The 27827-nt window shown below is 43.2% G+C and overlaps 1 protein-coding gene across 1 annotated transcript in view; it reads right to left on the bottom strand.

The window, feature by feature from the left end:
• Positions 1-27827, bottom strand: part of LOC115081071 (vomeronasal type-2 receptor 26-like) — a 134066-nt gene that overhangs the window by 64978 nt on the left and 41261 nt on the right. The window contains exon 3 of the mRNA XM_029585584.1: positions 21131-21925. Coding sequence (XP_029441444.1) covers positions 21131-21925 — 795 coding nt within the window. The remainder of the gene's footprint in view (positions 1-21130; positions 21926-27827) is intronic.

Raw genomic sequence — 27827 nt, 5'->3', positions numbered from 1 at the left:
AAAGATATTAATAATAATAATAATAATAATAATAATAATAACCTTGATTTGGCAAGAATGTTTAATTTAATTTGCAGTGAGTGGAAATCTGTGTCTTGTCAGTGCAGAGAATGCAGAGTTGAATGAGCTTTTTCCTTTTTAAAAGAGTTTTGTTTGTTTAAAAAGAGCGTTATTACTGTAAGTTGTTTTGAAGATATGCGTAAGTGAATCTGATGGAGTAGGTGATGGCATGGTAATGTTAATTAAAAGGAAATGGATTGAGACTGTTTTGAAAGTACAGATCCCTGGGATGTTGAAAAAGTTAGGAGCATTCCTTGGCATGGTATCATTGGTGGGGGATGGTCTCAGCAGTCAGGCTTCTGGCTATTATAAAGTTTCCAAGGATTTGATCATCACACCAGCACACTTAAAGCACCCCCTAGGCCTTTTATTGCAAATCGAAATTGATTTTATCAAATTGTTTATGAATTGCCATTATGTCAAAAATTACAAGTACGCACTAACAATGATTTGCTGTTTCTCAGAGTGGAGGAGGTTTTCCCAGCAATGAAGACAGTTATCTAAGATTCTGCTGAAAGAATTTATTCCAAGGTTAAAAACTAGAACTGGTATTAGTCTACACCACAACTTGTGGTAGTGCCTCCTAGTGGCATAACAATTGAAACAAGAAAGTAGCTTCATGACCGCTATTTGCTGAATTAAGGCATATTAGAATATTTTAGGGGTGTGCATTCTTTTGCAACGTATTGGCAATCCGCAACGTATATGCCATATTTGTTGTATTCGTGGGGGTCACGAAACATATGGCGAACCCCCACGAATACAACATATCACTAACAAATAAACCCCCACCCTCCTGACCCCCCCCAAGACTTGCCAAAAGTCCCTGGTGGTCCAGCAGCGGTCCTCAAGCGATCTCCTGCACTCAGAATAGCCACTGCCATTAGCAATGGTAACATGGAATAGACTTAGTTTTTGGGTACTTGCCAGGTTCTTATGGCCTGGATTGGCCACTGTTGGAAACAGGATGCTGGGCTTGATGGACCCTTATGTTCTTATGTTCTTAGGCTGTCGGCTGCCAGTATTCAAAATGGCACCGATAGCCCCTGTGACATAGTAAGGGCAAAGGCTATCGGCGCCATTTTGAATACTGGCAGCCAACGGCCCAATTGCAGGAGATCACTCCAGGACCCCCGCTGGACCACCAGGGACTTTTGGCAAGTCTTGGGGAGGTCAGGAGTCCCCCCCCCCACTAAGACTTTCCAAAAGTCCCTGGTGGTCCAGCGGGGGTTCTGGAGCGATCTCCTTCACTCGGGCCATCAGCTGCCAGTATTCAAAATGGCACCGATAGCCTTTGCCCTTACTATGTCAAAGGGGCCAACCAATGGCACCGGTAGCCTCTGTGACTTAGTAAGGGCAAAGGCTGTCGGCGCCATTTTGAATACTGGCAGCCGACGGCCCGAGTGAAGGAGATCGCTCCAGGACCCCCACTGGACCATCAGGGACTTTTGGCAAGTTTTGGGGGGAGGGGACGACTCCTGACCTCCCTGGTGGTCTAGCAGGGGTTCTGGAGCAATTTCCTGCAATCAGGCCGTCGGCTGCCAGTATCCCAAATGGCACCAACAGCCTTTGCCCTTACTATGTCACAGGGGCTACCGGTGCCATTGGTCGGCCCCTGTCGCATGGTAGGAGCACAAGATGGCACTGGCCATCCATTGCTCCTACCATGTGACAGGGGCCGACCAATGGCACCAGTAGCCCCTGTGATATAGTAAGGGCAAAGGCTATCGGCACCATTTTGAATACCGGCAACCGACAGCCCAAATGCAGGAGATCGCTCCAGGACTCCTGCTGGACCACCAGGGACTTTTGGCAAGTCTTGGGGGGGTCAGGAGGGTGGGGAGTTGTTGTAAATTAAATTTAAAGGGTTGGGATGTGTTTTTTTTTTTTGGGAAACGAATACATATGTAACTAATGAACGGATCGGGGTCCCCCAAGAACGGATGCAACGGATTTGGGTCCCGACAAATACGAATACCGAATGGGACGAATCCGTCCCTGCTGCACATCCCTAGAATATTTAGTTTTAATAGAACTGTAATTTTAACTGTAACCATTACCTTTATTTTGTTGTATGCCAGGCTTATATTTTTCCAGGTTGATTCTGCCATGAAAGATGTGATGCTTGAAGATGACATTTTTCCTAGTTTAATTTCTTTTCATTTTTTTTAATTATTTTTAATTATTATTTTAATTCTGACTTTGGTTTTATTTTGGGTCAATCCAAACACTTCCCAAACACGTTTTGGTCTAATTTCTGAGCTCAAACATGTGTTAATTGTTGTTTGTTTTTTGTGTGTCATGATACCTGAAGAATGCAATGCATGAATTTATATGTCAGTTCAGTGAAATATATGTTTCTATGTACTGTCTGAACACCTAAGTTCTTTGTAGTTCTATTGCATGTTACCTAGTAATAAAGTGGGAATTCTATAGTAATAATATATATGTAGGGATTACTAGATCAGGAAGTTCTATCCATGATGGAATCTTTTCACTGATTAATTTGAATTTGTTTTATGCTTATATTAGGGTTTTGATTCGTAACATACACATCTCACTTAATAATGAATTAAGAGGCTATGCTTTGATGTCAAAGAAATGCACCATACTGAGAGAACTGAATTTCAGAAATCATCCCATCTTTTGCCACAGAAGCCATCTTGCATCCTTCATTATATGAACTGAAATGTTTACACTTCTTGCCTGATTTTCTCTTTATGTTTGTTTTGTTCTATGCCTTACTTAGATGCTGTTTTCTTTGCTTTTTATGAGTCAGTGTACCCTTATTTGACATGTGATAACTGATTGTTATAACAAAAATATTTTTATGATATACCAAGTCAATATCTGGTTAAGTACCTATTTACAGATGCCATTATTTAGATTTCCAAATTAATGATAACAGTCTGAGTTGATGCAGGTTTTATTAGTCCCTACATTCCAAGTGTTTTGCAGCATTTTCCAGTCCTATAACTTTTAAGTACATATATGTTGCGGTTCTGGCCACGACAGCCGTGGCCAGTCCCTTACCTCCAGTCTCCCGGACCTGCTCCCGGCTCCCGAGGCCTAATCCGCGGCCTGGTTGGTGGCGTCCCTGCTGGGGCTGCGCTGCGGCGAGCTCTCCCATGGACGCCCAGCCCCTAGTTGCGCACGCGCGCCACTTGAGTGCTTTTCTAGGCCATTTCCCGCCACTGGTGACTCCACCCAGATCCTGACATCAGACGCCGCGGCCTTCTTAGGTCGGCCGCGGTCAGCCAGTCTTTGCTTTGCAACGAGTTAGCTTCCTGGTTTCCTGTTGCGTTGTGCCCCGGAGTGATTCGCCTTGCTTCGTTGCGCCGTTCCTGCCTGCCTGCCACAGTACCTGCTTGGTTCCTGCTAGCCTGCCACAGTACCTGCTTGGTTCCTGCTTGCCTGCCGCAGTACCTGCTTGGTTCCTGTTTACCTGCTACTGTTCCTGCCTGGTTCCAGTACCTGAGTCCTGCTACACTTCCTGCCTGGTTCCAGTACCCGAGTCCTGCTACAGTTCCTGCCTGGTTCCAGAACCCGAGCCCGCTTACAGTGTTTCTACTGTTCTAGTCTGGTTCCAGTTACCTTTCCTGATCCACATCCTGCCTAAGTCCCAGCGGCCGGGCCCCTACGGGCTCCTCCCGGGGCGGTTTCGGCTTCCAAGGGTGAAGCCACCTAAGTCCCAGCGGTTGGGCTCCTACGGGCTCCTACCGGGGGAGCACCAGCTTCCAGGGTGAAGAGCATCTACGTCCTGCCTGAACATCTGCCTCCCGGCCTGCTATACACTAGAGACATTGTCCATCTTTCCCAGTCTCCAGCAGGTCGGCCCAAGGGTCCACTAAAACTGAGACTCCCATAACAGTTGCGATGGAGATGGTACAGAGAAGGGCAACCAAAATGATAAAGTGGATGGAACAGCTCTCCTATTTATTTTATTTATTTATTTATTTATTTGCAGTTTTTATATACCGACATTTGTTTAGTAACCTCACATCGGTTCACAGATAACAGAAGCATTGCAGCTGTGCGAACTAGAACAAACATATGCAACAGTGCTTTACAAAAAACATTTACAATAATCAATAAACTTTACAATAAACTTGTTAATGAAAATATGCAACGAAAATATGCTTTACAATAAACATTTACAATAATCAATAAACATTACAATAAACTTGTTAACGAAAATATGCAACAGTGTTTTACAATAAACTTATTTAACCGGGGGGGGGGGGGGGGGAGGAGAGGGTAACAATGGAAACAATGGAAGGGAAAAATCAAATAGTGGTACATAGCAAATTCTCGCTGAATTTATGTCTGTAAATAAATAGAATGAGTTTTATAAAACACAATTGGAAAAGAGAGAAGCTGGGCCTAAGAGAAAGAAGTAGGATAGAAGTCTTATGTCCAATTGAAATACAATAGATATGAGTAGTTGCCAATAAGACGATAGGTGTGGTGAGAGAGAACGGGGATGTACACTTAAGTAAGTTAGTGGGCAAGGTTGTGGAGTAAGAGAGAAAGGAGAGTGTAAAGTTAAGTATAAGCCTGTAGGAAAAGCCATGTTTTCAGTTTTTGCTTAAATTTTATTGGGCATGTTTCTTGCCGTAGCTCCGGTGTCATTGTTCCAGCAGCTCGGCCCGGCTATGGTTATCGCACGCTTCCTAGTTGACTCAAGAGTGGTGGTTTTAAGTGTGGGGGTGTGTAATGTGGCTGCATGTTGTGTTCTAGGGGTTCTGGAGTGTTTGTGGAAGTAAAGATCATTATTGAACCATGTCATGCTTTCATTGAATAGGGTCTTATGTATTAGAGATAAGGTTTTGAACATGATGCTCTGCGCAATGGGGAGCCAGTGCAGATCTCTGAGTATGGGAGTAATATGTTCCGATTTTCTGGTGTTGGTGAGTATGCGTACTGCAGCATTTTGAAGCATTTGTGGTGGAAGGGTGGTAGTTTTGGGAAGGCCTAGAAGAAGGGCATTACAATAATCAACTTTTGAGAAAATGAGGGATTGCAGTACAGTACGGAAATCATGTTGGTAGAGTAATGGTCTTAATTTCTTTAGAGTGTGTAGTTTGAAGAACCCATCTTTAATGGTGTTGTTGATATGCTTTTTAAAGTTAAGGTGGTTGTCTAATGGGACTCCAAGGTTTTTAACAGTGTTAGTGATGTCAGGAGGAGTGAGTGATGTGTGAGTGGCAGCAATTGTGTTTTTGTGATTCTGTGGGGAAATGACCATAAGTTCTGTTTTATCAGGGTTAATAGCCAGCTTGATGCTAGTAAGGAGGTTACTAATGGCTGCGAGGGCAGTATCCCATGTTTTAAGAGCATCATTAAGGGAGTCAGTGATGGGGATAACAATTTGTACGTCATCTGCATAGATGAAGTACATAAGGCCAAGTTCTGTAAGTAGGTGACAAAGAGGGAGGATATAAATATTAAAGAGAGTAGAGGAGAGGGCAGATCCTTGTGGTAGTCCGTGATTTATATTGTACGGTTGCGATTCATGGTTTTCGAAGTTGACTTTGTATTGCCGTCCTTGTAGGAAGGCTTCAAACCATTGCAGTGGTGTGTTAGCTATGCCGATTTTCTTGAGCCATGTAATGAGAATGTTGTGATTAATAGTATCAAAGGCTGCGGAAATGTCAAGCATGGCTAGTAGGAAGGATTGACCTTTGTCGAATCCAGTAAGTATGGTGTTGATTAGAGAGATGAGCAGAGTTTCAGTGCTCATAAATTTTCGAAAACCATATTGCAATGGTGAAAGAATTTTAAATTTTTCTAGGTGTTCAGTGAGCTGGGTGTTTACAATTTTTTCAAGGATTTTCGCTATGAAGGGAAGGGCTGAAGAGGTTAGGGCTGTTCAACTTGGAGAAGAGACGGCTGAGGGGGGATATGATAGAGGTCTTTAAGATCATGAGAGGTCTTGAACGAGTAGATGTGAATCGGTTATTTACACTTTCGAATAATAGAAGGACTAGGGGGCATTCCATGAAGTTAGCAAGTAACACATTTAAGACTAATCGGAGAAAATTCTTTTTCACTCAACACACAATAAAGCTCTGGAATTTGTTGCCAGAGGATGTGGTTAGTGCAGTTAGTGTAGCTAGGTTCAAAAAAGGTTTGGATAAGTTCCTGGAGGAGAAGTCCATTAATGGCTATTAATCAAGTTTACTTAGGGAATAGCCACTGCTATTAATTGCATCAGTAGTATGGCATCTTCTTAGTGTTTGAGTAATTGCCAGGTTCTTGTGGGTTGGTTTGGCCTCTGTTGGAAATAGGATGCTGGGCTTGATGGACCCTTGGTCTGACCCAACATGGCAATTTCTTATGTTCTTATGTTCTTAAGTGAATTATTTGCTTTGGAGTTTATTGAAAAGGTTAGTGGGAAGATATTCATGATGGAAACTGTATTCAATAGAGATGTGAATCGTGTCCTCGATCGTCTTAACGATCGATTTCGGCAGGGAGGGGGAGGGAATCGTATTGTTGCCGTTTGGGTGTGTAAACTATCGTGAAAATCGTTAAAATCGTGAGCCGGCACACTAAAACCCCCTAAAACCCACCCCCGACCCTTTAAATTAAATCCCCCACCCTCCCGAACCCCCCCCCAAATGCTTTAAATTACCTGGGGATCCAGCGGTGGTCCGGAACGGCGGCGGTCCGGAACGGCCCCCTCAATTGAATCATGTTGTCTTCAGCCGGCGCCATTTTGCAAAATGGCCGCTGCAAAATGGCGGCGGCCATAGACCAAAACGATTCGACGCAGGAGGTCGTTCCGGACCCCCGCTGGACTTTTGGCAAGTCTTGTGGGGGTCAGGAGGCCCCCCCAAGCTGGCCAAAAGTTCCTGGGGGTCCAGCGAGGTTCCGGGAGCGATTTCCTGCCACGAATCGTTTTCCGTACGGAAAATGGCGCCGGCAGGAGATCGACTGCAGGAGGTCGTTCAGCGGGGGTTCCAGACCGCTGAACGACCATTTTGCGGCGGCCATTTTGCAAAATGGCGCCGGCTGAAGACAACACGATTCAATTGAGGGGGCCATTCCGGACCACCGCCGTTCCGGACCACCGCTGGATCCCCAGGTAATTTAAAGCATTTGGGGGGGGGGGGGGTTCGGGAGGGTGAGGGATTTAATTTAAAGGGTCGGGGGTGGGTTTTAGGGGGTTTTAGTGTGCCGGTTTTCCTGCCCTCCCCCCTTCCCCCGATTTACGATTTTTTGATGATAAATCGGGGGAATTGGTATTGTATCGTGGCCCTAACGATTTTTGACGATTTAAAATATATCGGACGATATTTTAAATCGTCAAAAAACGATTCACATCCCTAGTATTCAATGGTGATGATTAAAAAAAACAACCCTAAAATAAATCACAGTGAAACTGGAAGATGTAAAAAGGCAAATTAAGAGTAGCAAATCATCCTGACCAGATGGTATCACCACAGAGTTTGGAAATAACTCAAAATGAAATTATAGATCTGTTACTGGTAATTTGAAACCTTTAGTTGGGATTGTCCTCTGTGCCCAAATAATGAAGGGTGGCCAATGTAATCCAAATTTTTAAAAAGGGCTCCATGGGTGATCCAGGAAACTGTAGACCAATGAATCTGACTTCAGTGCCTGGGAAATAATGAAAATTAATCATAAGAGTAAAATCACAGAATATATAGAAAGAGGTTTTAATGGGACACAGCCAGCATGGATTTACTCAAGGGAAATCTTGCCTTACCATCTCTTACAATTTTGTGATGGGGTTAATGAACCTGTGGATAATGGTGAGCTGGTGGATGCAGTGTATTTGGATTTTCAGAAGGCTTTTGACTAAATGCCCCGTAAAAGATTAATGAGAAAATTAAAAATGTCAAGGGATAGGAGGCAATGTCCTATTGTAACATAGTAACATAATAACTATTACCAACACCTCCTTCTACAAACTACACCTGTCCCAACACCTTAAGTCCCTTCTTAAACCCTCTGACTTCAGATTGGTCCTTCAATCCTACTTTTCTCTGGGATAGACTACTGTAACTCCCTTCTAACAGGTCTCCCTTTATACGCAACCCATCCCCTACATATCATACAAAATACGTCAGCAAGACTCCTTACTAGCAGCCCTATGCATGATCACATATCCCTGTACTTCAAGCCCTACACTGGCTCCCAATCTCTTACTGAGTACAATATAGTAAGTACAATACAAACTTGCCATGACCAAACACTCCATGATCCACAATCTTCACTCTCCATGGATCTCCTCAACAATAAAAATACACCCTCCCTGCCAACCTCTCAGATTCTCCACACCCAAAGCTCACCCATCTCAAAGAAACCAGAGAACATGCCCTCTTTTCTGCAGGACCACTCCTCTGGAACAGTCTACCCAAAGAAGTAAGATGCAGACAAGAGTGAACTTTCTTTAAGAAGGTCCTAAACATTTTCCTCTTTAAGAAAGCATTCCCAAACCCAAGGGACAATGGCCCTCTACCAACATGCCCCATCCCTGAGGGCACTATCTAACCGACTGGCACCCATCCCAAATTAATGTCCTGCACAGGTGCCTTTTCATTATTCCTCCTATGACAAATTTTGTTATTCCCCCCTCCCTAATATTCCTCTTATTGGCCTACCCCCTCATTCTTCATAATGTACCCCGCTCTGAACATAGGAAGGGCCGGTAATAAATGTTCATAAATAAATAAACATAGTAATAATGGTCCATCCAGTCTGCCAGTCTGTATCTGCCGCGCCATGCTGGTTATCCACATGTTTCTCTTAATGGTTGCAATTGCTACGCCATGCAGTTTTTCACAAGGCTTATGATAACCCATAAAAAATTTACTGGTAGCAACATTTTTATTTGGTGATGGGACCTTTTTGAAAATTCAGAAATTCTGACGTGTTTTGCTTAAGGACTTGGCATTAGAATCAATCCTGTACTTTTTCACTAATATGTGCATATCAGTACCTCAAACTGTAAAAGTCAGGACCCGTATTGGTTGTAGTCTGAATCCAGTTGCTCTTCCACCACCCTCTTCCACCCACCACCATAAAAGCGGAGAGTGATGTTGTAATTGTGTCAAAAGCATCAAGACTTATTGGTTAAGGGTTGGTAATACCTTGCCTTCTGTTAAGGGTAGTAATCGCTGTTCCTAGCAGGTTACCCCATGCTTATCAGGTCCCCAGACCATAAACGTTTGGGCCCTCATTGGTCGTTGTCTGAACCCAGTCCCGTGTGCTGTGGCAAGCAAAAAAACAAGCAGAATATTAGGAATTATTAGGAAAGGAATGGAAAATAACATGGAGGATGTCGTAATGCCTCTGTATCGCTCCATGGTGGGAGCACACCTTGAATACTGTGTGCAATTCTGGTCACCGCATCTCAAAAAGGATATAGCTGCACTGGAGAAAGTGCAGAGAATGGCAACCAGAATGATAAGGTGCATAGAACGGCTGCCCTATGAAGAAAGGCTAAAGAAGTTAGGGCTGTTCAGTTTGGAGAAGAGACGATTGAGGGGAGGAAATGATAGAAGTCTACAAAATCATGAAAGGACTTGAACAAGTTAATGTAAATCAGTTATTTACTCTCTCAGATAATAGAAGGACCAGGGGGCACTCCATAAAGTTAGCATAAAATAGCTCATTTAAATATAATTGAAGAAAACTCTTTTTCACTCAAGGGCAGATTTTAAATGCCCGGCACGCGTAAATTCTAGCCTTTATGCACGTGGCTGGCCTTACGCGCCGAGCGAATCTTCCAAGAGGCCCGGCCATGCACGAAAAGTCCGGTACTTGCTCAAGTGCCAGGCATCTTGGAAGGGGCGGGCTGGAGGGCATGTTTTGGACAGGGAGGGTCGGGGTGGGGGGCAGGCCATGACAGTGCCATTGTTCGCTGTCCCGAAGCCTCGCACACCATGCAGCTGCCGGCACACACAACTTACTTTAGCTCGGGAGTTGAAGTAAGTTGCCCCAAAAAGGTAAAAAAAAAAAAATAATTTAGGGTTGGGGAGGAGAGGGTAAGGGTAAGGGAGGGTAGAGTAGGGGGTATGGAAGTGGGGAAAGCAGCGATGCGTCGCCTCGCGAAAGTAGCACATATTTTTTTTAAATCTACCCGTCAGTGCATAGTTAAGCTCTGGAATTCATTGCCAGAGGATGCGGTTACATCGGTTAATGTAACTGGGTTTAAAAAAGGTTTGGATAAGTTCCTAGAGGATAAATCCATAAACTGTTATTACGGTAATTAATAAGCAATAGTAACTTGTGATCTATCTAATGTTTGGGTACTTGCCAGGTACTTGTGACTTGGATTGGCCGCTGTTGGAAACAGAAAACTAGGTTTGATGGACCCTTGGTCTGACCCGGTATAGTATTTCTTATGTTTTAATGTCCTTATCCTTTCCCCCATTGAAACGGAGAGCAATGCTGCAGTTGCATAAACTGTATCAAGGCTTAATGGTTAAGGGTAGTAACCGCCACGCCAGCCAGTTACCCCATGCACTCTTTTCTTCATTTCCATCCTCGAGCCTTTAGGGATCCACAGTGTTATCCCATGCCACTTTGAATTCTTTGACTGTTTTCATCTTCACCACCTCCTCCTGAAGGGCATTCCAGGCATCCACCATCCTCTTCATGAGAAATATTTTCTGGTGTTGGATCTCAGTTGTCCCCCTTGGAATTTTATTGTGTGACCCCTTGTTCTACTGATTTCTTTGCAATGGAAAAGGTTTTAAGTTCACTCATCATTAAAACCTTTCAGTTATCTGAAGGTCTGTATCGTATCTCCCCTGCACCTCCTCTCTTCATAAGTCTTCCAATACTGAACCCATACCATTTTGGTAACTCTTCTCTGGACCTCCTCCATCCTGTCTCTATCCTTTTTGAGATACGGGTTCCAGAACTGAACAAAGTACTAGAGATGAGGACTCACCAGGACCTGTACAAGGGCATTATTACCTCTTTTTTCTTACTGGTTATTGCTCTCTCTGTGCAGCCCAGCATTCTTCTGGCTTTAGCTATTGCCTTGTCACATTGCTTTGCAGCCCTCAGATTGCCAGACACTATCACCATAAAATCCCTCTCTTGGTCTGTGCACATCAGTCTTTCACCCCTATGACATACAGTTTTTTTGAAATACCGCATCCCAGATGCATGACTCTGCACTTCTTGCAAACTGGTTAAAAGATAGGAAACAGAGAGCATGACTAAATGGTCAGTTTTTTCAGTGGAGAAGGATAATCAGTGGAGTGCTTCAAGGATCTGTACTGGGACTGGTGCTTTTTAATATATTTCTAAATGATCTAGAACAGGAAACAATGAGTGAGGTGATCAGAAATGCAGATGACACAAAATTTTTCTGAGTTGATAAATCACAAGCAGATTGTGAAAAATTGCAGGAGGACCTTGTGAAACTGGAAAACCTGGCATTCAAAAGGCAGATAAAATTTAATGTGGACAAGTACAAAGTGATGCACAATGTAGATACTTGATGCTAGGTTCTATATTAGGAGTTATCACTTAGGAAAAGGATATGGAAGTCATGCTGGACAATTCTTAGTGGAGAATATTATAATGCCTCTATATTAATCCATGGTGAGGCCACACCTGAATTACTGTATGTAGTTCTGGTCAACTTGACTCATAAAAGATGTAGTTGCATTGTAAAATGTACAGAGATGGGTGACCAAAATGATAAAAGGCAAGGAATGGCTCCCCTTGGAGAAAAGGCTAAAGAGGTTAGGGCTGTTCAGCTTGAAGAAGAGATGATTGAGGAGGGATAGGATAGAGATCTATAAAATCATGAGTGGAACCAAATAACTAAATGTATATCAGTTATTTACTCTTTCAAATAATACATAGAGTAGGGGACACTTTTTGAAGTTAGCAAGTAGCATGTTTAAAACACATCAGAGAAAAATTGTTTTCACTCAACGCATAATTAAATTCTGGAATTCATTGCCAGAGGAAATGGTTATGACAGTCAGGGGCCAATTTTAAATGCGCGGGGTACATTTGTGCGCGCTACCCAGCACGCACAAATGTACACCCGATTTTATAACATGCGCGCGCTGCCGCGTGCATGTTATAAAATCCGGGGTCACCACGCACAAGGGGGTGCACACTTGTGCAACTTGCGCGCGCCGAGCCCAAGGGGAGCCCCGATGGCTTTCCCTGTTCCCTCCAAGTCCATTCCGAAATCGGAGCGGCCTTGGAGGGAACTTTTTTTTTGCTCCCCCCCACCTTTCCCTCCCAGCCCTACCTAAATCCCCCCCCCCCCCCCACCTTATCTCACTGAGTTACGCCTGCCTCTGGCAGGCGTAACTCTGGCAGGCGTAACTTGACCGCGCCGGCTCACCATCCCCCAGCACAGGCCGCTGTGCCGGAGGATTTGATCCTGCCCCCGGCCCGCTGCCATGCCCCCGGCTCCCGCCCCCCGGACTGCCCATTTTTGAAAGCCCCGGGACATACGCGCTTCCCAGGTCTTGTGCGTACCACCGAGCCTATGCAAAATAGGCTTGGCGCGCGCAGGGGTAGGTTTTCGGGGGTTACACGTGTATCTTATGCGCATAACCCTTTGAAAATCTACCCCTTAGTGTATTTGGGTTTAAAAAAGGTATGCATAGTCTCCTGGAAGAGAAGTCCATAAATTGATATTAACCAATTAGACTTATGGATAGCCACTACCTATTATTGCATGATAGCAGCACGGGATCCATTTATTGTCTAGGATTCTATCAGGTGCTTGTATTGGCCACAGTTGGAAACAGATACTGGGCTTGATATATTTTCTGTCCAACCCAGTATGGCAATTCTTATATTCTTCTTTTATGTTGTCTAATTTTGTTTCATGGGACTTGTCAGATCTTACATATGTTTTTTACTCTTCTGTTCTTCATTGACCTGCTGTCTTTTAAATAGTCCCATGTGAGTGCTGAGGTTCAGGCCTAGTTTATGTGTGATATTGATTTGTCCTTTGTAGTGGAGTGGGTCATTACATTTTGCAAATACATAAATATGTAATGACCCTTTGGGATTTATTACCAACAGTGGCCCTAGTTCTTAAACCTTCTGAGCTAGGATAAGGAGTTAAGTAGTAGAGGGAGGGCAGCTTCATTTCTGAACAGCTCCTCCAATGAGGTTGCTGGAATGACCAGTCCCCTGCTGCTTATAAAAGCAGGCTGAATCATATCTAGGTGTGGCATTTTGGGTAGGAGGTAGAGAGAGTAGGAGTATTTTTCTTGATTTGTTCCCTTCTTGAGTACAGGATTTCACAGCCCAGGCCAATGCTAAAGTGGGAAGTGGACCAGTGCCTTCATGGGTTTTAGTCCTAGTTTTGATTGAGACTTTTGATTTGTTTTTTTTTTTTTCCTATTTGAGGTATTCGGGGTATCCACCAATTAAGGTTAGGTCAGGAGGTAGGGAAAATTCCAAATAGTGACCCACTGCAGAGCTGTACTTTTTTGCCCTTTTTGTGAAGATTTTTTCTGCGTTCCCAAGAGAAAGTTTGGCCCAGCCTTCCTGCCTGAAGAATGGACATCTGTAGAAAGATGCTGTTAGACTTTTCCTAAGAGAACTCTGAAGAAGATAACTGTGAGTAAGACCTTAAAACCCATTCAGAGGACACTCATTTGGAGTCTTCATCCTGAGAAAGAGATGCACTTTGAGAAGATTGTGCAAAGATCAGTATTTTTGGAAGGGTTGTTCCATCCCAACTAAAGATTCCCTACCCTGAGAGATGCTTCATGGATACAATAGTAGAAATAGAAAACTGATCTCTTATAGCACTAAAAATAAGACAGGGATAGCGGGTCAACAAAGCAGCAAACATAAACGCTAGTGTCCCAAAAGTTTAGAATATTATATAAACGTGAAATCACAGCATCATATAGAATGTATCTCAAGGAAGACCTCATACAAGGCATACATTGATCAGTGCTGATTAGCATCAAAAGTACACCGCCAATATAATCATGGGTCTGTGATGTGCTGATCAACTTTTTTTCTTTTTTTTAGCTCAAGTGAGTGTGTGGTCCATTTTAGACCCGTATTTCATTATGCATAATAGCACTTAACTTAATGAAGTCGAGGAACGCCAAGAACATGGTCGCGAGGTCGTATCCAAAGCCAAGCCCGACACGGACCGCGTTTCGGCTTTACAAACCTTCTTCAAGGGCTGGAAAACTGTGACAGTGCGGTAGTGGCATACTACAGCTAGGAGAAACCTTCTTCAAGGGCTGGAAAACTGTGACAGTGCGGTAGTGGCATACTACAGCTAGGAGAAACATTACTAGCTGTAGTATGCCACTACCGCACTGTCACAGTTTTCCAGCCCTTGAAGAAGGTTTGTAAAGCCGAAACGCGGTCCGTGTCGGGCTTGGCTTTGGATACGACCTCGCGACCATGTTCTTGGCGTTCCTCGACTTCATTAAGTTAAGTGCTATTATGCATAATGAAATACGGGTCTAAAATGGACCACACACTCACTTGAGCTAAAAAAAAGAAAAAAAGTTGATCAGCACATCACAGACCCATGATTATATTGGCGGTGTACTTTTGATGCTAATCAGCACTGATCAATGTATGCCTTGTATGAGGTCTTCCTTGAGATACATTCTATATGATGCTGTGATTTCACGTTTATATAATATTCTAAACTTTTGGGACACTAGCGTTTATGTTTGCTGCTACAATAGTAGAAATACATGTTATCTTTTCAAGCAGGATCTTGTGAGGCTGGAAGATTGGGCATGCAAATGGCAGATGAAATTTAATGTGGACAAGTGCAAGGTGTTGCATAGAGGGAAAAATAACCCTTGCTGTGGTTACACGATGTTAGGTTCCACATTAGGAGTTACCTCCCAGGAAAGAGATCTAAGCGTGATAGTGGATAAAACATTGAAATTGGTGACTCAGTATGTTGTGGTGGTTAATAAAGCAAACAGAAGGTTAGGAATTATTAGGAAGGGAATGGTGAATAAAACGGAAAATGTATCGCTCCATGGTAAGACCGCACCTTGGAAACTGTGTGCAGTTCTGGTTGCCGCATCTCAAAAAAGATATAGTTGTGATGGAGAAGGTACAGAGAAGGGAGACCAAAATGATAAAGGGAATGGAATGGCTCCCCTATGAGGAAAGGCTAAAGAATTTAGGGCTGTTCAACTTGGAGAAAAGATGGCTGAGTGGGGATATGTTTGAGGTCTATAAAATCATGAAAGGACTTGAATGGGTAAATGTGATTCAGTTATTTACTCTTTCAGATAAGAGAAGAACTAGGGTAGCTGGTGGAGAAAATTATTTTTCCACTCAATGCATAGTTAGCTCTGGAATTCATTGCCAGAGGATGTGGTTACTGCAGTTAGTGTAACTGGGTTTAAAAAAGGTTTGGATAAGTTCCTAGAGCAGATGTCCATAAAATGCTATTAATCAATAAGTATTAGTAGCTTGGGATCTAGTCATGTAATGACTAGTCCTTGCCAGGTTCTTATGATTTGGTTGGCCACTGTAGAACACAGGATAATGGGTTTGATGGAACCTTGGTCTGACCCAGCATGGCATATCTTATGTTCTTATGTTCTAAGCCAAGAACTGATGTGGACAGTGCCATTTGCTCTGACAGTAAAGATTTAGTTTTGGACAATCACTCTGCACCTCCAGTGTAGTTTGTTGGCACTCACAAACCCATAAAGTTGAACGAGAACTATTAACCCTCCAGGGCAGCAACTAGAGAGTCACCCCAGCCATCTTGGTCCTTGGAGGATTTTGTCCTTACCCACATTGAAAATAATCCTGTCCAGGGCTATTGAACTGTGTCGAAGTGGGAGAAGCTAAAGAATTGGCCCCGGGACCCTCATGTGCCTCTGAGCTTCTGGCCCCTAAACCAGAGAGGAGTTACAAATAAATACATACAGACCTTCTTTTCCTTACAACCTGTGTGCTGTCACTGCTTCACAACTTTCTGCAACATGGAAGTGCCTTCACATTTTTTATCCTGCCAGAAGAGAGTGGCTTAAATTTCTCCTCTGCAATATCGGATCACGCTCCAATATCTATCACCATACCTTTTAATATCCATACGGCGAAAGCACGTCTTTGGTGCTTTCCGAGTTTCCTTAAAAAGGATGTGGCATTTAAGACTATGCTTCGAGAAAAATGGAAAGATTATGCAAAAAACAACCAACAACACGCAGATAATCCCATTCTCTTTTGGGAGGCGGGTAAGGCTGTAATCCGGGGGGAGGTCATAGCCTATATGCATTTTCGTACAACACAACTTAATAAGAGTATATTACACCTTGAGAGTTTGCTCAGTCAGGCGAAGGAGCAGTTGATGCGACAGAACACAGATAAACATAGAACTGAGTATTATGGGATATTAGGAAGATTGAATACACTTTTAGATAACCAGGCTCGTCAGTACTTGAAAAAAGGGGAACAAAACTTGTTTAAATTTGGCAATAAACCCAGTAGACTCATGGCAAATCTCACGAAGTGCAGACGACAAGGCTCTTTCATATTTACATTAAAAACCCAATCTTACAACAATATTACAATACTTTGTATTCTCCAGACCAATTAGGAAACCAATTAGAGGAGGATACTTTTTTCCAGGATCTCCGATTGCCCACTTTAACAGCCCCCCAACTCGAATTTTTGAATAGACCGATTCAGAACTATGAGGTTATGCAGATTATCACGGCGGCTCAAACAGGGAAATCCCCAGGCCCAGATGGATTCTCATATGATTTCTATAAGTTACTGCAGGTCCAAGTTAGCATACCCTTGACCAGCTATTATATAGCTGGGTTACAACAACAGCATTTCCCAACTTCGTTTAATGAGGCTCATATTACAGTTCTCCCAAAACTGGGTAAGGACCCACAACAACCCTCCTCCTATAGACCAATTTCCCTGCTAAACTGTGATTTAAAAATTCTAACAAAAATATTGGCAGAGCGCTTGAATGTTTTTCACCCCACTTTAATTTCTCATCATCAAACGGGGTTCGTCCGGGGGAGAAAACCAACTGCTAATATAATAAAACTTTTAACGGCCCATCATATTTGTCAATATCAGGATATTCCAGCTCTGGCCATAGGATTCGATTCAGAAAAAGCGTTTGATCGAGTGGCTTGGCCGTACTTACATTCAGTACTACACCGTTATGGTATAAAAGGAGATTTCATGAGTTACGTTTCTCTTCTATATCACTCCCCGTTGGCCCGTATACTCGCCAATGGTTGTCTATCAGAGGCTTTCAAGATTCAAAAAGGGGTCCGGCAAGGATGCCCGCTTTCCCCCCTACTATACATACTGGGGTAGATTTTAAAAAAGGGCGCCTTCGCGTACTTTTGTAGGCGCATCAGGCGCAAACAAAAGTACGCTGGATTTTAGTAGATACGCGCGTAGCCGCACATATCTGCTAAAATCCTGGATCGGCGCACGCAAGGCTGCCGATTTCGTGTAGCCGGCGCGCGCCGAGCCGCGCAGCCTACCTCCATTCCCTCCGAGGCCTCGGAGGGAATTCGCTTTCGCCCACCCCTCACCTTCCCCTCCCTTCCTCTACCTAACCCACCCCCCCGGCCCTGTCTAAAAAACCCCCTACCTTTGTCGGGGGATTTATGCCTCCCGGAGGGAGAAGTAAATCCCCGCGCGCCAGCGGGCCGCTAGCGCGCCGAGACGCGACCCGGGGGCGGTTCCGGAGGGCGCGGCCACGCCCCCGGACCGCCCCAGGCCGAAACCACGCCCCCGGGCCCACCCCCAAAAACGCCGTGCCAATCGGCCCCGCCCCCGACACGCCCCCCTCGAAAAATCCCGGGACTTACGCGAGTCCCGGGGCTCTGCGCGCGCCGGCAGGCCTATGTAAAATAGGCGCACCGGCGCGCAAGGCCCTGCTCGCGTAAATCCGGGCGGATTTACGCGAGCAGGGCTCTTAAAATCCGCCCCACTCTATATAGATCCTCTTTTGAGAAAGATAGATGCCTGCAAAGTGGTAAGGGGGTTTGGCGGTCCCACACAGATATTTAAAATAGCCGCTTTCACGGACGACCTCTTAGTATTTGTCACACGACCTGTACACTCCCTTCCAGCGGTACTAGAGATTATGGAAGATTTTGGTCATTTTGCAGGCCTCAAGATCAATCCGGATAAGTCTGAAGCTATAGACATTACGGGGCATTTGCACACAGCGTGGCCGGGAGTTTTTCCTCTTCGTTGGGTTACAGGAAATCTCAAATATTTAGGAGTACAAATCCCCACCAATATAGACCATTTGTATAGAGTTAATGTCCAGCCTTTACTTACTCACACTTTAACTACATTACAAAGATGAAAGACACTACCACTGTCATTGATAGGTCGCATACAACTTTTTAAAATGATTTTGATTCCAAAGTGGTTGTATCTCTTGCAAATGGCGCCGCTTTGGATCACAAAGCAAGATCATGTCCGGTTGCATCGAGCCCTGAAATCCTTTCTGTGGAAGGACAGGAGGGCTCGCTTAACACTGGACATTCTGCAGAGCCCTAGGGAGAGAGGGGGCCTAGAATGCCCGGATCTAATGGTATATAATCTAGCCTGTACTTTATGTCACGTTTGGGACTGGCTGTTTTCTACGTCAACCTTCACACCGTATAATCATATCAGAGAATGGTATGGAGTGACTTCCTTAAATCCCTTATTACAATTAGATATAAGGTTGATTCCCTATTATCTTAAAGAACAGGAACTATTACGCACGTGTAGAAACGCCTGGCAGCAGTTATGTAAAGTTGGGAGAATCCCAACCCGGCTGACTACACTACTCTCTATCACAGGTCATGAATTGTTTTTACCAGGGAAGCAAAGGGTTTTCCATCGGTGGTCTGCACAAGGCCTGACCCATATAGCTGACCTGTATGACAGAGCAACAAGAGATATACTTACTTTCCCCATACTCCAACAACGTTATGCCCTGCCGCATACGGGCCATTATGCATACCTCCAAGTACACCACTTTATAAGGGCGCTACACCCCAAGCTTTCAGAGACTGTAGAAATCCAAAGGTTAAAAGATTTAATACAAACGGGGAAAGGTAAACGGCCTTCCACATCATATTTTTACAAAGAGATTGTTCATCTGCAGGATACAAAGGTATTAGAACCCATCTATAAAAAATGGCTGGCATGGCCTTTATTCTCACTAACGATTACTGAATTTCAGAATTGTTTTTCAGAACTGAAGTTGGTGTCGGACAATATCTTATTACGGGAAACTGGTTATAGATTTCTTTGGCAGAGCTATATTACCCCCCTACAGGCGCAACAAATGCGGATTACACAATCCAAGCAGTGCCCAAAATGTTCGAAGTAAGATAGCAATTTCTTTCATTGTTTCTGGGACTGTAGAAACATAACTCGCTTTTGGAGATGAATACGTCGATTCTGTGCTCACATACTAAAACGGAGGTTGTCATTAGACCCCACTTTTTGGCTATTTGGGGTTGACTCTATGGCCCGGCTTAGTTTATCACCGCATGAGCAGTGGTTTCTTATTAAAGCAGGCCTGACAGGGAAAAAGGTCATTCTTAAGAATTGGTTGGAGACAAGTACCCCTAGCTATGAGCACTGGTTCCGACAGATGCTTTATCTCTGTTCTATGGCCAATACCTGATATGCCAAGGAGGTCTATAATCACAGTAAAACGTTGGTCTGCTTTTATTCAGTATTTAGCCCCTAGCACAGGCATCAATTGGGACCCATGGACAGCGAACTTGGATGATGGAGAGGACACAACTGAACAAGAATTACAAGGGACAACTTGAATAATCGTCACCAAGGAGACTTATTACCCATTGAACTTATTGGGAAGGGGGGAAGGAGGGGGAGGGAAGCAGGGATTCAGCAGTTGATTAAGCAATATGGATGTTCTGGTTCTTTGTTCGTTTGTATACTTTCAAAATTAATAAAAAATAATTTAAAAAAATTTTTTTCTCCTCTGCCCCCACCCCCACCTCAGCTCATCTTCTGACAAAGTTTCCAAGGCCGAGCAACACTCTGTGCGCATGGGGATTGAACTTTCATCTCCATTGAAAGCTTTCCTTTCCCACTGTGCCAAGGTATAACATTACCTTTCTTCTGAACTAAAATTTCCCCAAACAAATGACAACTATAGAACATTTTCCCCCTTTCACTTTCTCTGGACATGAGATAATTTCATCTAGTGTACGTGATCTGGGAGTTCTGTTAGACAAAAGGCTTAATATGAAGGCACACCTCTCCTATTTAATAAAAACTGGCTATTATATGTTAACATTATTAAATTAAAATAGTTAAATCCTTTACTTGAGCCAGGTGATTTCAGATCAGTGCTCCAATTCATTATATTTTCTGTACTGAATTAATGTAATTCACTCCTCCTCCTCCTCAGAATACATGCAAATGCATTAAGAAATCTGCAACTTTAGCAGAACTCTGTGGCGAGAGTACTAACTGGTATGATCATATAACATTAATATATTGATGCTTCATTGGTTGCTGATACGATATTGGATACATTACAAGATACTGACGTTGATTCACAAACTAATTAACAGTGAAGATTCAATTTGGTTAGGAGCAGCATTGCATGTTTACACGCCCCCCCCCCCCCCCACCCAGCAAACACTGAAATGATCTAATAAGATCCTTATGGTAATTCCAAGTATTTCCCAACCACACCTAGGGGAAGTGAGAGATCGCACAGTTGCAAGGCGGATAATGTGGAAGATGTCAGAACATTTAGGCTTATTAACTGACCCGAAAACATTTAAGAAAATACTAAAAACCTGGTTATTCAAATTGTCTTTAGAAGAAACAACAAAAAATCAAATAGTACTTTTGGGTTAGACTTTGTTTTTTTAAAGTTTTAATAGATTTTATTTTTCTTATTTTTTATTTGGTTTTATATTGCTGCATGTTTTTTAGATTTGTTTGTAATTTTGGAAAAAGTTTTTATATGAATGTTTGTATTTTTATAATTTGATTATTTTATAAATGTATAATCATTGGAGCAGCATTGATAAATGCTTTTTAAATAAATGAATAAATAAATTACCTTCCATGGCAAATAATCCAAAAGTCTCTGACTTTCTCCTCTCCATATGGTGTAATTTCCAGAGCCAAACATTACCATGTTATGCAGTGCATGTGCCAGGGCATACACAGCATTGTATACATTATAGCTGCTTCCAAAGTATTTGTTGTAACATTGCTCCATAACGAGGAATGTTTCATTAACACTGCAGTTTCTTCTGATGCTACTGGGGCACTGACTGTCACACAAGCTATTCCACCAAAAATGACTGTAGTCATCTGGAATCAGGATAGGATTCACCTCACGGATGAATTTTGCAAAGCTTGGAATGTTCTTCTTTATCATATTGAATGCCAAGGTGTTGTTCTTCCAATCCATTTCCAGTGGATAAATTGTGCTAAGGTCCGAGTCATCTGTGGTTATCAAAACCTTGCCAGGAATCTGCATAATATCTATGTTGCTATATAAATTCCATACATAGTCTTTACTAGAGTAGACAATGATCACATTAGTTGATGAAGAAGAGATACTCTGAAATATTTTAAGTATCTTCTTTTTTGACATAACATTCATGTGACTGAATGTTTCCATGAATTCAATGCAGTATCCATTCTGCTCTATCCTTTCCTTCAGGATCTGGACAGTCCTCATGCTGCTGTCATCATCAGATGCAATGATACCAACCCAAGTCCAGCTGAACTGCTTCAGTAACTTGATTATCCCAGAGCAGAGGTGCAGTTCACTGGGGACAGTTCGGTAGAAATAAGGAAACTTAACAGTGTCACTCAAAAAGAGATTCTGTGAGTTGAAACTGATCTGTTGAGAAAATAATAATAAATTCATCACCAGCCTTGTCATTGTAAAATATTTTAAATCTCAAATAACTTTAAAATAGTATTATACCCAGAAGAAAGGGCAAGATGACAAATTCATCTTACTTGGAGCTGTGTTAAACTCTTAGGGAGAAGTAGGCTAGTCAACCAGCAAGGAGCAATAGTGGGGTAACTTTCATACTCTGTACTGAGCTTGCAGGCCTGAAGGTCCTTTGTTAACAGGGATCTCTGCAAGTCCAGGCACTGCATGAGGTTTTGCACTGCACAAGAAACAAACAGCTTACTGATTCTGGGAGTTCCTTCCACGCAAGATTTATGGAAGGCAGTAGATATAGAATTCAGTGATTACATCCAGAGGAAATATTTGACCCTTCAGTCTCTGCTGTACTGAATGCTGCCAAAAAAATGCAATTGAAGAGCCATCCAAGAAGCTAAAGCTCCTCTGCAGCCTAAAGAATGCCCTCTTCTCTTCCATGATGCAGATATTCCTTCAAAGGAAGACAGTGTCCATCCAGGAGTGCCTTCTCTATGACTACATCATCATAGACAGTCTTAAGGTAGAAGATGAAGGATAGATTTGCATTGACAGGCTTTCACCCTCTGTATTTCTATGTTAAAAAGGAAACCTACTGTGGGGACCCTCGTCAATTTATCTCTTTTAGGGTTAGAGAGTACCAGAGACCTGGGTGGGAGAGACCTGGGAACTATTATGGCTATCATGTATTAGAACAGTGTTTGAATGTTTTATACTTTAATACCACTAAACGTCATCTGGTTGGTGTTTATATGAGCAAGCATTTGTATTTGGGAAAATGGTATGTGTCCCCTTTAATTTTTGGGTTCATGTGAATGGATGTTAAGGAGAAGTGGGAAATATAAATGTAGGGAGGTTTTGAGGGTCTTTGCCCTTTCTTCCCCTGCCCTTCCCAGCCAACGATGGGTTTAGGGACCTCCAGCTATCACAAAAGCTGGAATTTGGAGAGACCAACTCTGGAGCAGGACAAGACCACGGGGCTGGAATGAGGTTGGTCTTCTGCCTAGCCATCCCCCTCCCCCGTAGGTTAAGCCTTTGGGGTCTGGGAGCCAGTTGGACTTGTCTGTGGTAGCTGAACAACATGGTGGGCTGGACACTGGACTAGGTTAAACAAACTGGTAACAGGCTGGGATCTGGAACTGAGTGCAGATACAGACAGGACTGGATACTGAACTGGAGCTGAATGCAAATGCAGACAGGATTGGGTAGTGAACTGAAACTGGGTGCAGGTACAGACTGGACTGGACTAGACAGAGACAAGATTAAACTAGACTCAGACAGGATTGGACTAGACAACACTGAACAAAGAACATAGAGGCTAAAAGGCAGCATTATAGGAGACCTGTAGGACACTAGGCAAGCTGAATCCTGGAGAGTGGGAGTTGTCGGAAGAAGCGGTGAAACTTATCTGTCACAGGTGGGGCATCCCCTGCATGGATCTGATGGCAATTCAGAAGACTGCCAAGGCTCCACATTTCTTCAGCTGCAGAAGGGAATTCAGCATGGAAGGAGTCAACATCTTGGTACTCCCTCTGTCTTGGATTCTCCTGTACATTTTCCCACCATGGCGACTGGTGGGCAAGGTCTTACTGTGGGTAGAGATTCATTCAGGGGAAGTGATTCTGGTGGCACTATAATGGCCTCAACAGCCCTGGTTTGCAGATTTGATCAGTCTTACGGTGGATGGGCCGCTATGTCTCGCTCATCTTCCCAGCCTGTTGCACCAAAGTCTCATATTTTCAGATCTGGTGGCTCGCTTTTGTCTCACGGTTTGGCTTTTGAGAGGAAATGTTTAAGGTGGAAGGGATATCCCGTGGATGTCATTTCTACTCTGTTGAAAGCCCGGAAGTCTTCTACATCTTTGGCCTATGTGCGGGTATGGAGAATCTTTGAGACTTGGTGCAAGGAGCAGAAGGTTGATCCTACTCATGGATTGGTGGCACACATTTTGTCCTTACAAAGACGGTTGGTGAAGGGATTGGCCTTTAACTCTCTCAGAGTCCAGGTAGTGGCTTTGGACTGTCTTTGAGGCAAGGTGCGGGGGGAAGCTCTAGCTGCACATCCGGATGTGGTGCGTTTTCTCTAGGGGGTGAAGCATGCATGCATTTATTTATTTATTTATTTATTTATTTATTTAGGATTTTTATATACCGACCTTCTCAATACAAGTATCAAATCAGGTCAGTTTCCATAGAACAAAACTGTCGCGGTTAAGGCGTTACAATAAACAGAGTTTCTGAACATAAGAACATAAATAAATATTACATAGACAACAATAACTCGTCAAAATAATGTGAATAAATACAGGGAATGGCTAAAAAAGGGGTAGTGTAACTTGGGATATACAGTTAACAGAAAACTGTGTTGATGGGCAAAAACATGAGTAATGCATGAGTTCAAAGAACTAATGCATCAACAAAAGAGTATTTTCAAAACAAGTGGGCTGTCCAGATCAGGCGTGATTGGGCCTAGAGGGGGTATGGACGGTCGAGGAGCTTATAGTGGACTATTTTGCTCTTTGACTGGTGTCAGAATGTTCCTGCGATTCTGGATAGGCTTGCCGGAAGAGCCATGTTTTTAGGTTTTTCTTAAAGGTTAGATGACAAGACTCTTGGCGTAGATCCGGCGGTAATGAGTTCCAGAGGGTGGGCCCGGCTGTGGAGAGTGCTCGTTTTGTTAGTGAAGTTTTCATCGGGGGAGCATATAAGGAACCTTTGTAGTTGTATCTGATAGGTCTTTGTGATGTGTGAGGGCGGAGTTGCGAGTTTAGATTTAGGTGGGCGATGCCCATAATATCCTTGTGGATCATTGATAGTGTCTTGAAGGTAATTCTGGCTTTTATAGGAAGCCAGTGAAGGCTGTGAAGAATTGGAGTGATGTGGGCTCTTTTATTTGTGTTGGTGAGTAACCTCGCCGCAGCGTTCTGCACCATCTGTAAGGGTTTTGTAGATAAGAGCGGAAGACCTAGCAGTAAAGAGTTGCAGTAGTCTAACTTAGACAGAATTATAGACTGGATTACTAGACGGAAGTCACTAAAGTGGAGGAGTGGTTTCAGATTTTTTAGCACTTGAAGTTTGAAATAACATTCTTTAGTTGTGTTGATAATGAAGGATTTAAGATTGAATTTATTGTCGAGACGCACCCCTAGGTCTCTGACAGAAGGGGAGTGGTTAATAGATAATTTTGTGAATTGTGTTGCGCTATGGGAGTTGATGAGAGTATGGTTTTCATCTGGCGAGATGATGAGGATTTCTGTTTTGTTTGAATTGAGTATAAGGTTCAGGCTGGATAGCAGAGTGTTGATAGATTGTAGGCAATTAATCCAATGTGCCCAAGTTTTTTGCAGTGATTCTGTGATGGGAAGGAGTATCTGAATGTCATCAGCAAAAATATAATGTTTTAGCTTGAGGTTGGAGAGAAGGTGGCAGAGTGGAAGCAGGTAAATATTAAATAGCGTAGGGGAGAGGGATGATCCTTGTGGTACTCCTCGTGTTGATTTGATAGGAGGCGATTCTTCGTTATTGATTTTAACTTTATAGAATCTATTCTCCAGGAATGATTGAAACCAGCTATGAGCTTCTCCTTGAATTTCTATATCGGATAGCCGCTCGAGAAGGATGGCGTGATTGACTGTGTCGAATGCGGCGGATAGGTCAAGAAGAGCGAGGAGGTATGGTTGTTTTTTTTCAAGATTGCATTTGCAGCCTCCACTGAAGACACTGAAGAAGTTTGCCACCCCCCCCGGAATCTAAATTTGGTTCTCAAGGGGTTGCTTTCAGCTCCATTTGAACCAATTCGAAGGGTGATTATGGAGGATCTTACCTTAAAGGGTGTTTTTTTCTGGTGGTAATTTGTTCTGCTCGAAGAACCTCGGACATACAAGCTCAGTCAAGCAGAGCTTGACAGATTACGGAGATTACGGAGATGGGAGTCTCCTTGCATACAGTTTCCTTTCTTTTTACCAAAGGTAATGTCAATTTTCATTGGAATCAGTCAGTTGAGATGTTAGTTTTTCTAGACCTAGACTCAATGGTGCCTCAGTCAGTCAGTGGAGCTGCCGGCTTTTCGAGACCTGGATGCAATGGTGCCTCACGTGAAAGAGTTGAGGTGTTTGGATGTGAAGCAAACCTTGTTACATTATCTTAAGGTCACTAAAAACTTTAGGTTGTCCGATCCTCTTTTTTTTTCTGGGCTATGAAGTGGCGCAAAAATAAAAAAAAAGGTCAGAAGGCTTCGGAATCCACCATAGCGTGGTCGTTGAAGGAGGTGATAGCTTCAGTATACATATATCAGGGCCAAACTGTTCATATCAGGTTGAGAGCTCATTCTATTCAGTCACAAGCAACATCCTGGGCTGAATGCCAGTAGGAGTCACTACAATACATTTGTAGAGTGGCTATCTGGAAGTCATTGCACACTTTTGCCAGACATTACTGTTTGGATGTCCAGTCTCCAGAGGCCATGGTCTTTGGGGAAAGTGTGCTTTAAGTGGGACTCTCACAGTCCCGTCCTGTTTAGGGGAGCTTTGGTACCTCCCAGGAGTCTGGACTGATCTGGGTACATACAGGGAAAGGAAAATTGTTTATTACCTGCTAAGTTTCATTCATGTACTACCAAAGATCAGATCAGAGTCCTGCCCATTAGAGTAAAGAGGATTGGAGAGTCCGCTCAATCTGTCATTGTACATAGTCTGAAGATGGGCAAAGGTGGAGAGTTTAGTTTTCCACATCTTAATGCTCATTTACAGGGGATGTGTTATGTGAAGTTATGCGAAGTTAGGTGCTTTTAGTTTCAGTAGCATCTAGGCTTTGGTACTGGTCAATACTAGCAGACTGCAGGTGACACACCAGGTTATATGCCAGTGTCAGCGACACCTACTCTGTCTTCAACTGCTGGAAGGGAGGCAAAACCTAGGAATCTGGACTGACCTGTGGTAGTACAGGAATGAAAATTAACAGGTACGAACCAATTTTCCTTTATTTTGCATCTGCACCTGCACCCTTAGACACAATGAATATTGCAGTGCTTGCTGTTGGCTATAATTAAAAGCATCACAAGGTATTGCATTAGTATTGCTACAGCCATCCAGCATGGGATGGCTCTCAAAATGGAGGGCCTTTCATGTCGCTTTAAAGATAAGAACATAAGAAGTTGCCTTACTGGGTCAGCCTAGTATCCTGTTTCCAACAGTGGCCAATCCAGACTACAAGTACCTGGAAAGAACCCAAAGATTAAGTAGATCCCATGCTATTAATGCCACAAATAGCAATGACTATTCCCTAAGTCAATTTGATTAATAGCACTTAATGGTCTTCTCCTCCAAGAACTTATCCAAACCTTTTTTTAAACCCAGTTAAACTAACTGCCCTAACCACATCATCTGGTAACAAATTCCAGAGCATAATTGTGTGTTGAGTAAAAAACAATGTTCTCTGATTTGTTTTAAATGTGCTACTTGCTAACTTCATGAAGTGTCCCTGGTCCTTCTATTATCCTAAAGATTAAATAACCGATTCACATTTACTCGTTCTAGACATCTCATGATTTTATAGACCTATATCATATCACCTCTCAGCCGTCTCTTCTCCAAGCTGAATAGCCCTAATCTCTTTAGCCTTTCCTCATAGGGAAGTCATTTCAAATCCTTTATCATTTTGGTTGCTCTTCTCTCTTCTTTCTCCAGTGCAACTATATCTTTTTTGCAATGTGGCCACCAGAATTGTACAGGGTACTCAAGGTACAGTCTCACCATGGAGTGATAGAGTGGCATTATGACATTTTCCATTTTATTCACCATTCCCTTCCTAATAATTCCTAATATTCTGTTTGCTTTTTTGACTGCTGTAGCATA

Source organism: Rhinatrema bivittatum, chromosome 19 (assembly GCF_901001135.1).
Source record: "Rhinatrema bivittatum chromosome 19, aRhiBiv1.1, whole genome shotgun sequence".
Taxonomy (NCBI): domain Eukaryota; kingdom Metazoa; phylum Chordata; class Amphibia; order Gymnophiona; family Rhinatrematidae; genus Rhinatrema; species Rhinatrema bivittatum.
This window is presented reverse-complemented; position numbering and strand designations above follow the sequence as displayed.